The sequence below is a fragment of the Pan paniscus genome, chromosome 7 (assembly GCF_029289425.2).
Source record: "Pan paniscus chromosome 7, NHGRI_mPanPan1-v2.0_pri, whole genome shotgun sequence".
Taxonomy (NCBI): Eukaryota; Metazoa; Chordata; class Mammalia; order Primates; family Hominidae; genus Pan; species Pan paniscus.
Genome location: NC_073256.2, coordinates 71723503 through 71735341, shown reverse-complemented (window position 1 = coordinate 71735341; position 11839 = coordinate 71723503). Strand labels below are relative to the sequence as shown.

The window sequence follows — 11839 nt, the reverse complement described above, 5'->3', positions numbered from 1 at the left end:
TTCGAGACCAGCCTGGCCAACATGGTGAAACCTCGTCTCTACCGAAAATACAAAAATTAGCCGGGCATGGTGGTGCCCGCCTGAACTTCCAGCTACTTGGGAGGCTGAAGCAGGAGGATTGCTTGAACCCAGGAGGTGGAGGTTGCAGTGTGCCGAGATCGCACCACTGCGCTCCAGCCTGAGCAACAGAGTAAGACTCTGTTTCCAAAAAAAAAAGATCCATTCATCTGTTGCTGGACACCTAGGTCATTTCCTGACCTTAGCTACTGTAAATAATGCTGCAATAAACATGGGAGTGCAGGTATCTCTTCTAGATACCAATTTCATTTTCTTTGGGTATATACCCAGAATTGGGATGGCTGGTTCATATGGAAGTTCCATTTTTAATTTTTTGAGGACCCTCCATACTGTTTTCCAAAAAAAAAAAAAAATTTCCATTACTTTTGTCTAATATTATCTTAACCATTTGTTTCCTTAGTTCTAGTCACATCTGTTTCCTTAGTTCTAGTCACATCAGCCATTTTTCACATACCTGCTGGGCCACATTTTGCTTTTCTCTATAATGAAATTTCCTCGTTTACTATCAAAGTAGTTAACTTGTTCACCAGTTCCTCAAATACTTAAAGGATGAGGTAAGCCTAAGAAAAAGATGTACCAGATTTGTTATAAAAAAAAATCACACTTGTACAAAATTACAATTGTACTTCTCAATGAAATTCCTTCATTGAATTTCCAGTCATCTTTGAGCATTAGTAAAACATGAATGCCGCTGTATATGTTCACTTAAAATATGCACAGTCACCTCCAGGCAGTACTACAGCGGTGGCTGATCACACCCCAGGGAGCAGGGCAATTGTGCTTTTGTCTATTTGTCGCACACAGCCATACCAATAAGTTAAACCTCTAAGTTATGAAGTCTCAGGTTACAGCTAGCACAATAAGAATGCAGGTTTTCAGAATTTCTGCTGAAAATTCTACTAAAAGAGTATTTACAGACAATGGATTACATTTAAAAATAACTGAACTGGGGCGGGGCTAGGTGGCTCACACCTGTAATCCCAGCACTTTGGGAGGCCAAGGCGGGCAGATCGCGAGTTCAGGAGATTGAGACCATCCTGGCTAACACGGTGAAACACCGTCTCTAGTAAAAACACAAAAAATTAGCTGAGAGCGGTGCCACGTGCCTGTGGTCCCAGCTACTCGGGAGGCTGAGGCAGGAGAATTGCTTGAACCCAGGAGGTGGAGGTTGCAGGGAGCCAAAATCGTGCCACTGCATCCAGCCTCGGCGACAGAGCGAGACTCCATCTCAAAAAACAAACAAAAAACCCAAAAAACTGAACTGGAAAACATCCAAATTTGAAAATTTAAAATAATTGTTAAAATGGCAGCAAAAAACCTCATACGTATCGTGAGCCAAAGAAACCCAGTTATTAGTTATGTTCCAATTATCACCAAATAAGACAATGCTATTATTTGATTAAAGTTTCAAACATAATTTCCTACCAAGGAACAGAAGACAAAACCTCAAGAAAGAGTCCTGATGGGGCGAGCGCGGTGGCTCACGCCTGTAATCCCAGCACTTTGGGAGGCCGAGGCGGGCCTGAGATCTGGAGTTTGAGACCAGCATGATCAACATGGAGAAACCCCGTCTCTACTAAAAAAAAAAAAAAAAAAAAAATTAGCCGGGCATGGTGGCGCATGCCTGTAATCCCAGCTACTCCGGAGGCTGAGGCAGGAGAATCGCTTGAACCCAGGAGGCGGAGTTTGCGGTGAGCCAAGATCGCGCCATGGCACTCTAGCCTGGGCAACAAGAATGAAACTCCGTCTCACAAAAAAAAAAAAAAAAAAAAAAAAAAAAAAAAAAACAGGCCTGGACGGAGGGGTCAGAGCTCTGTCCCTCCCCATTTCAGAGTGTTTGAGCAAATAACTCTTTCGGCTCAGAGCTTCAGGTGGAAAGTAATATGAGATGATTTTACTCTTCTTTCTGCCCTGTATCAAAATCCATCTCAGTGATTTCCACGTATTTAGCCCCGGCTTCTTGCTCAGGTGTAGGTGAGCTCACCCTGCGCTCTCTCCCACTGCTCAGCTCAGTTGACCATTCGGGTTTTCCACTATACTTGGTCACTTATGTGATTATGAACAGATGTTCAGTATTAAGAAGACCCTGGGGGATCTTATCCAATGACTTTATCCAACAGAAAGGAGATGAGGTATCAGGATTGGGTGGCTAGCCAGGTTCCAGGCCGGGCCTCAGGATAGCTGCGCAGCCTGGCATTTTCGCCTCACTTTCCAGAAGGACGAGAAGCCAAGTTCAGGTCCTTTCCAGAAATAGATGTAGATACTTCTGCTGGACTGGGAAGCCAGGAGATGAAATATCACAACAGGACGTTTCAGGCTATGAAAAATAACTGCTTACTAATTCTAACGTAAGTTGTCCAGATTACGAGAAGCATTTCTGCCAATGCTCATGTCAGCTAAACTCAGAGAAGTTACCTCATCCTCAGAGAGCAACGAGTGGTATGGTCTATGTAGAAAGCAAAATTTGCAACGGAAAAACCAGAGTTCGTGTGCACTTTATGAGGAAGAGGGTTAGGTGCACCAGACAGAGGAGTTTCTCAGGTTTCCGTCTCCGCTGTTCTCTCGACCAGCTGGCCCTCTCGGCGCAGGCGGGGACCCCACCCTGCGGGACTTCGGCTCCTCCGTGCGGACAGGGGGCGCCCGCAGCCGTGCCTTTCCCGCCAACTCCACTAGTGCGCCAGCTCGCCCTTGTGCGACCGCCTCTAGGGCCCGGGATATTTCCTGTTCCGGGGCGTGTGGGACCCGGATGCAAGCGGGCTATATAAGCGTTGCTCAGGTCCCACCCCTTTCTTTTTTGAGGAAGACGCGGTCGTAGGGGCTGAGGATTTTTGGTCCGCACGCTCCTGCTCCTGACTCACCGCTGTTCGCTCTCGCCGAGGAACAAGTCGGTCAGGAAGCCCGCGCGCAGCAGCCATGGTGAGGCGGCAGTCGGCGGCGGGCGGCGCAACGCAGGGCTCGGGCGCCGGGGGGACGCCGGTTTCGAGTTTGTGCTCCTGTAGGGCAGATGCCGGGGCGTGTAGGGGCGGAAAGGCGCTCCTGAAATGGTGGGGAAACGCGGGAAGCTTCCGGAAGTTGCCTTTCTCCAGAAGTGGCTGACCATTTTTGGCTTACTGTTCTTTCTCATGTATCTAATAATAGGCTTTTAAGGATACCGGAAAAACACCCGTGGAGCCGGAGGTGGCAATTCACCGAATTCGAATCACCCTAACAAGCCGCAACGTAAAATCCTTGGAAAAGGGTCAGTGCATTCGTTATGCGGTGGGGCGGGGGGGAGGGGGAATTGGACAAAAAGCGACGAGCTTTACTCGTTAATGTTAGTGTAGAAGGTGGACTCCAAGAACTAAAGTGACAAGTTACTTAAAAAAGTAAAGCATGGCCTAAAATTGCTTTTACTGTCATACAGCTGGCGATGAGGAGGTACCTATTGTGTTGAGTAACGGTGATAATTTTATACGCTATTCTGAGCCAGCAGAAGTGAAGGCCTTAAGCCGATTTTAATTGTTTCGATTATACTGAGAGGTCTTTTATTTCCTATAGTGTGTGCTGACTTGATAAGAGGCGCAAAAGAAAAGAATCTCAAAGTGAAAGGACCAGTTCGAATGCCTACCAAGGTAAAGTAAATCGGAGGGGCAGGAAGTAGGAGTTGCTTCCGGATATTGCATAAATTCAGGTTCTTTAAGGAGTTTGGCTGCCAAAATTGTTAACCCTGATGCTGTCTACAAACGCACATAGAAATCGGTGGTAGATTGCGGTTCCTAGTAAGTAGCTAATGTTTAGATATGATTGTTGAATTATTGTTGCTGTGTTCTTGGTGTGCTTTGGTGCTTAACAGGCGCAAGCTCTAAGGGTGGTGTCCTAGCACAGTGAAAACAGACCTGGCATTTTCAACCCATGGTACCTGAAAATCTATTAGTGTAAATTGGAATCATACCAAAGGGAAACTAATGAAATGATTAAAAGTAATGATTTTCCAGATGTTCTAGGGATAATTATAAAACGATAAACACTTGGTTTCCTTTGTCTTTTGTTACAGACTTTGAGAATCACTACAAGAAAAACTCCTTGTGGTGAAGGTTCTAAGACGTGGGATCGTTTCCAGATGAGAATTCACAAGCGACTCATTGACTTGCACAGTCCTTCTGAGATTGTTAAGCAGATTACTTCCATCAGTATTGAGCCAGGAGTTGAGGTGGAAGTCACCATTGCAGATGCTTAAGTCAACTATTTTAATAAATTGATGACCAGTTGTTAACTTCTGTTGGTTTTTATTCAGAATACTGGCAGATTTTAGGAATATAAAGGTGTACTATGAGACTTCCACTTTTCAGGTGGAATATATGGGTATCTTAGAGTGGTCTATTCCTGTTTTCGTTGTCGTTTGAGTCATTTGAAAACTGGATTCCGTTAACTACATAATATGTGAGACCTGACCGGTTTTATTGGACACTGGCAGTTTATAACTGGCATACTCTAGATAAATTCTGATTGGTATGGGGTGTTAAGGTTTCTGGGGTGTTTGTAATGCACACCCATGGTTGAGAACCTAGTGCGCTAGTAGGCATGTGTTAAAAAACTAGTAACTAATATTTTTAAATTAACCAAGTTTAACGTCCTTAAAAAAGGATTAAGTGGCAGAGGCAGGACTAAAACTAAGTTTTAGGGTTTTAGGAACTAAAACTTAGTTTTAAAATACTTATATTTTCAGTGTTTTATATTTTAAATATAAAATTTTCACTTTTTTGGGGGGGTGGGGACGGCGTTTTGCTCTGTGGCCCAGGCTGGAGTGCAATGGTGTGTTCTTGGCTCACTGCAACCTCTGCCTCCCAGGTTCAAGCAATTCTCCTGCCTCAGCCTCCCAAGTAGTTGGGATTACAAGTGCCTGCGACCAAGCCTGGTTAATTTTTTATTTTATAGTAGAGACGGGGTTTTGTCCTGTTGGTCAGGCTGGTCTCAAACTCCTAACCTCAGGTGATCCACCTGCCTCAGCCTCCCAAAGTGCTGGGATTACAGGCATGAGCCACCATGCCTGGCACATTTTCACTTTTACATTTTTTAAAAATACTTATATTTTCAGTGTTTTAGACAGGGTCTCTGCAGTCCAGGCTGGAGTGCAGTGGTGTGATCACTGCAGCCTTGACCTGGGCTCATGCAATCCACCTCGAACTGCCTAGTAGCTGGGACTTAACAAGCATGTGGCTACCATGCCCAGCTAATTGTTTTTTGTAGAGGTGAGGTTTTGCCATGTTGCCCAGGCTGGTCTGGAACTCTGAAGACTCAAACCATCAGCCTGTGTTAGCCTCCTAAAGTGCTGGTGTTACAGGAGTGAGTCACTGTACCCAGCCTAGAATTTAAAATCAGATAGATACCCTTACAGGTTTGCTAAACTTACTGGGGAAAGTTTCTATAGATTTATTTTGGAAAAATGGAACATCTACAAATTGTTAAGATTGCCTTCAGAAAATTTTTGAGATTTTTAATAGGATCAAAGTTGGGTAATTCAAGTTTTTTCTTTTTGGATTTGGGCCTAGGCTTTCACGCCGAACTCTGCTATCTTTTCAAATTGACCTTCAGTTGAGATTTCTGTATACAACCAACTGCATGCTAGGCACCTGCAACCCACAGCTAAAAAGCTAATGTGTCTAAAATGAAATCTTTCCTCCCAGAAGCTCTGTCATGTGTTCCTAGTCTGAATCCATTGTCTACTGAAGTCTCACAGTTCAAACTGGAGTCACCCCTTGCCCCTCCCCTACTGCTGTTACCCAACATCCAATTCCTTCTGAGTCTACTTCAGATCTCAAGACAAACCCAGTTAACATCAAGGATTTGAATGGAACTGAGTCTGGAATGAATTATGCCACATTGCTAAATTTAAACCAAACAGTTGATCTTTGGGAGCTGTTTAGCTATCAGTTAATAAGACCATTTAAAAATGGAATACCTATCAATACGTGGCCCCCAGACAAATACCTATGAACTTTTAGTGCAGCTAGCAGTCTTTAGAGCACACATGTCTTGAGAACTGACTGAGGAAATGAAATTCTGAAAAAAATGTCACTAAAGACCAGAGAACATATACTGTGAAAAATACACTTCAGTAAATCAGAAAATAGTGGAAGGACAGCTTCATGGCTTTCACGGAATTGTGAACATGAGCAGTTGTGTTTTTTCACAATGGTGAAAGTGTTGGATTAAAGCTATACGTAATTGAGAACCTGTATTACAGCTAAAATAGCACTAAATAATTTGAAACTGCTGTTATCTTCAATTTCTCAAACACTTAAAAATACCTGCATGGAAATAAAACTGCAGGGCCTTTGAATATAGGGAATTCAGGATAGATTAAATAGTGGTAATGATGCCAATAATTCTATGCAAGTTAACAGGCCATCTTGTATGGATGGGAGTTAAAGGAAGGTTGAAAATAGGATATCTCTCTAGTGCTTAACTCTATTTGGATTTGCAGAGCACTGCTTCTGGTGTAGAAATGTAAGCTAGCAATAACCAAGGGAACAGAAACCACCATGGCTGTTCATTGCTGGGTCAGAATTTTTTTTTTTTTTTTTGAATTTAAATGGAAACAGTCTCGCTGTGTCACCCAGGTTGGAGTGCAGTCGTGCGAACATGGCTCGCTGCAGCCTTGAACTCCCTGGCTCAACCGATCCTCCTGCCTCAACCTCAAGTAGCTGGGACTACAGGCTCACACCTTGACGCTTGGCCTGGCTTTTTTTGTGGAGATGGGGTCTTGCCATGTTGCCCAGGCTGGTCTCAAACTCCTATGCTCAGGCGATCCACCCTCCTCGGCCTCCCATAGTGCTAGGGTTATAGGCAAGAGCCACTATACCCAGACTGGATTAGATTTCTTCACATGACATCCGTAGAGTGCCTGTGTGTATGCTCTGGATGTAAAATGAACAGGCAAGAGTACAGAAGTAGAATCTCTAGCCATGCAGTCAAGACAGATGGCTCCAAAATTAGTTACTTGGTTATGGAGACGATCAAGTTACTTGACTTTGAGCCTCAGTTATGTGCCAAATGAGGATACTAATAGTATCTATCTCAAATGCATATATGGGTGTTCACTGTCTCTGGGAGACATTTTCCAAAGAAACCAAGACTAACTTGTTAAGGGAATAGATTTCTCTCACTGATACAGGATGTGCTCTAGCTGGCCCACGATACTGCATTGAATTACAGTGTTTCCTAAGTATCTGTGGGGGATCAGTTCAGTACCTCTCTTGAATACCAAAATTGAGGAAGTTCAAGTCCCTGATATAAAATGGCATAGTATTTGCATATAATCTATGGCATCCTGTATAATTTGTCATCTCTAGATTACTTGTAATACCTAATACAATGTAAATGGTATGTAAGTAGTTATGCTGTATTCAGGGAATAATGACAAGAAAAAGAATGTCTATACATGTGCAGTAGAGACCATTTTTTTTCTGAATACTTTTGATCTACAGTTGATCGAATCTACAGATACAGAACCCATGGATACGGAGGGCCAGCAGTACACTTTGAGAAGTGTATTCGAATCCCCGGGGACATGTCCTTTTTAACTGCATTCTCCTCCGCCAAAAAAGTGACCAAGCAGGTATAAGTGGAGAAACAGCCAAAGCTGAAGTGTATTCTTTTTTTGTTTAATTGTACTTCAGTGGATGCAAATGAAAATTTATCTTTTGAAAGTAAGAGGAACTATGGCTGGGCGGGGTGGCTCACACCTGTAATCTCAGCACTTTGGGAGGCCAAGGTGGGCGGATCACCTGAGGTCAGGAGTTCAAGACCAGCCTGGCCAACACAGTGAAACCCTGCCTCTACTAAAAATACAAAAATTAGCCAGGCGTGGTGGCACGCTCCTGTAATCCCAGCTACTTGGGATGCTGAAGCAGGAGAATCTCTTGAACCTGGGAGGCGGAGGTTGCAGGGAGTTGAGATTGTCGCGTATAGTGGATTGAGTGCCGTGGAGCCGAGATTGCCAAGTGCAGTGGATCGAGTCCACTGCACTCCAGTCTGGGCAATAGAGCTAAACTCAGTCTCAAAAAAAATAAATAAATAAAGGAAAAAGTAAGTCAGAGGCGCAAAATCAATCCTTATTTCCTTTAACCTAGGAATAATAGCATATTTCACTTTCATAGAAATTAAACTCTTAGAGAACCAAATCCTTCTATACCTTTTGTTCTGTAAACTGCTATTTATTTACTTATTTTTGCCTTACATATTGTGCATATCCTTCTTCATTAACTTGAACTCACCCCATGGATCATCTGAGGTCAGGAGTTTGAGACCAGCCTGACCAACATGGTGAAACCCTGTCTCTGCTAAAAATGCAAAATTAGCTGGGCATGGCAGTGCGTGCCTGTGGTCCCAGCCACTTGGGAGGCTGAGGCATGAGAATCACTTGAACCCGGGAGGCAAGGGTTTCCAGCCTGGGCGACAGACTGAGACTCTGTCTCAAAAAAAAAAAAAAAAAAAAAGATATTTTCACCAAGAGAATATGGAAATTTTTAATTTTAAGAAACACTGTCAAATTGATGCTTTCAAGCAACTGTGCAGATTTGTATTCCTCCCAGGAGTCAGTACAATATCATATATCTGGTATACAAAAAAAAAAATCGCTCATTATTTTAGCCCTACCCTCCATTTGTCTCTTTTCTTTCTGGGACTCCTATTGATTGCATGACCTTCTGAAGGTCTTGTGTGTGTCTTACCTTTTTTTCATAACTTCTCTTAATTTTTTTTTTTTTTTTTTTTTAGAGTCTTTCTCTGTCACCCAGGCTGGAGTGCAATGGCGTGATCTCAGCTCACTGCAACCTCTGCCTCCTGGGTTCAAGTGATTCTCGTGTCTCAGCCTCCTGAGTAGCTGAGATTACAGGTGTGCACCAGTGTTCCCAGCTGATTTTTGTATTTTATGTAGAGATGGGGTTATGCCATTTTGGCCAGGCTAGTCTCGAATTCCTGAGCTCAGGTGATACACACACCTCAGCAAATCTTCTAAATTATACATTCTGTGGTATTTCCTTGACTTTCTTATCCAGCACTTGTATTGATTATTTTTCATTTTGATAATGTTGGGTTTTTAAAAACTCCTTTATGATGGAAAATTTCAAACATACACAAAAGTAGAGAGAGAATGGTATAATAAACCCACTCAGTTTTAAGGATTGTCAACTAATACCAGTTTTATTTCATGTATGACTCCAACAACTTCCCCAACCAGCCTTCAGATTATTTGAAAGCAAATTTCAGACATCGTATTTTACTCATACATTTTCTAGTATCTAAATCTGAAAGAGACTCTTTTTTAACAGTTCTGTAGCATTAATTATACTCATACTGTTGTGCAACAAATATCCAGAAATCTTTTGTCTTGCGAAACTGAACCTCTTACCCATTAAACACTAACTCCCTTTTTTTTAACCCTGAACCATTGGCAACCACAATTTTACTTTCTTTTACTGTGAGTTTGATTACTTGATACTTCATGTGAGTGGAATCATATAATATTTGTCTTTTTGTGACTGACATTTTATTTAGCTTAATGTCTTCAAGTTTGACCCATGCCATATCATGTGGCAGGATTTTTCCCTTTTTTTTTTTTTTCAGACGGAGTCTCGCTCTGTCGCCCAGGCTGGAGTGCAGTGGCGCGATCTGGGCTCACTGCAAGCTCCGCCTCCCGGGTTCATGCCATTCTCCTGCCTCAGCCTCCTGAGTAGCTGGGACTACAGGCACCCACCACTTCACCCGGCTAATTTTTTTGTATTTTTAGTAGAGACAGAGTTTCACCATGTTAATGAGGATGGTCTCCATCTCCTGACCTCGTGATTCGCTCGTCTCGGCCTCCCAAAGTGCTGGGATTACAGGCGTGAACCACCGCGCCCGGCCATGATTTTTCTTCTTTTTTAAGGCTGAATAATATCTCAATGTATGTATATATACCACTTTTTAAAAATTCATTCATCTGTTGGACATTTAGATTGTTCCCACCTCTTGGCTATTGTGAATAATGCTATAATAAACATGAGTATGCAAATATGTCTTTGAGATTTTGCCTTGAATTATTTTGGATATATACCAAGTGAGATTGCTGGATCATATGGTATTTCTATTTTAAATTGTTTAAGGAATCTCGATACTGTTGCACCATTTTGCATTCCCATCAGGGGATCCAGTTTCTCCAAATCCTCACCAACACTTCATTTTTTTTTTATGGTAACCATCCTAATGGGTGTGAAGTGATATCTCATTGTGGTTTTGATTTGTACTTCTGTAATGATTAATGAAGTTGAACATTTTTTTATATGCTTGTTGGCCATTTCTTTTTTTTTTTTTTTTTTTTTTGAGACAGAATCTTACTCTGTCACCCAGGCTGGAATGCAGTGGCACGATGTTGGCTGACTGCAACCTCTGCCTCCCGGGTTCAAGCAATTCTCCTGCCTCAGCCTCCCACGTAGCTGGGATTACAGGCGCATGCCACCACGCCCAGCTAATTTTTGTATTTTTAGTAGAGACAGGATTTCACCATGTTGCCCAGGCTGGTCTTGAATTCCTGACCTCATGATCTGCCTACCTTGGCCTCCCAAAGTGCTAGGATTAAAGGCGTGAGCCACCGCTTTTGGCCAGCTTATTGGTCATTTCTATACCTTCTTTATAGAACTGCCTATTCAAGTCCTTTGCCCTTTTTTTTTTTTTCCTTTTTTTTGAGACGGAGGTTCGTTCTTGTTGCTAAGGCTGGAGTGCCATGGCGTGATCTCGGCTCACTGCAACCTCCACCTCCCGTGTTCAAGCGATTCTCCTGCCTCAGCCTCCCGAATAGCTAGGATTACAGGCAGGCACCACCACACCCAGCTAATTTTTTGTATTTTTAGTAGAGACAGGGTTTCACCATGTTGGCCAGGCTGGTCTCAAACTCCTGACCTTGGGTGATCCACCCACCTTGGCCTCCCAAAGTGCTGAGATTACAGGCGTGAGCCACTGCGCCTGGCTGTTTGCCCATTTTTTTGAAGTGAGTTATTTTTGTTTTTGTGAGTTGTATGAGTTATTTATATTTTCTGGATATTAACCCCTTATTAGGTAGATGATTTGCAAGTATTTTCGTTCATTTTGTAGGTTGCCTTTTCACTCTCTCAGCTATGTACTTTCATGGACAAAAGCTTTAAAGTTTGATGTAATGTAATCACATCAAACTTTGAAATCTTTGATTTCATTGCCTATGTTTTTGGCATCATATCTAACAAATCATTGCCAAATCCCATGTCATAAAGCCTTTCCTCTATGTTTTCTTCTAGAAGTTTGATAGTTTTAGGTCTTACAGTTCAGTTTTTAATCCATTTTGAGTTTATTTTTGTATATTGTGTAAGGTAAGCATAATTTTTGTGTATCATGTAAGGGTTCCACTTTATGGCTTTTGCCTGTAGATATCTAGTTTTCCCAACACTATTTGTTGAAGAGACTGTTCTTTCTCCATTCAGTGGACTTGGAACCCCTGCTAAAGACAATTTTACCACATACACAATAATTTATTCCTGGACTCTCTATCTTATTCCATTGGCCTGTTTGTTGTTATGCTCATGCCACCTACCAGAGCTTTAATTATTGTGACTTTATAATATGTTTTGAAATCAGAAGTGTGAGTCCTCCAATCCTATTCTTTTTCAAAACTGTTTTGGCTATTTGTTATCCCTTGAGAGTCCACATGAATTTACAGATACATTTTTCTATTTCTGCAAAAATGCCATTGGTATTTTGATAGGTATTGTGT

General features: G+C 42.4%; 1 protein-coding gene and 1 non-coding gene across 2 annotated transcripts; both read left to right on the top strand.

The window, feature by feature from the left end:
- The first annotated feature begins 2507 nt into the window (after window positions 1-2507).
- Window positions 2508-4330, top strand: RPS20 (ribosomal protein S20). Its single transcript, XM_014345926.4, has 4 exons — window positions 2508-2994; window positions 3217-3316; window positions 3616-3689; window positions 4112-4330. The coding sequence occupies exons 1-4, from the start codon at window positions 2992-2994 to the stop codon at window positions 4292-4294; spliced, it is 360 nt and encodes a 119-aa protein (XP_014201412.1). The 5' UTR covers window positions 2508-2991; the 3' UTR covers window positions 4295-4330.
- LOC112440792 (small nucleolar RNA U54) lies at window positions 3483-3549 on the top strand. The gene has a single exon (XR_003028802.1). It is a non-coding gene; the product is annotated as a small nucleolar RNA U54 (small nucleolar RNA).
- Window positions 4331-11839: the final 7509 nt, after the last annotated feature.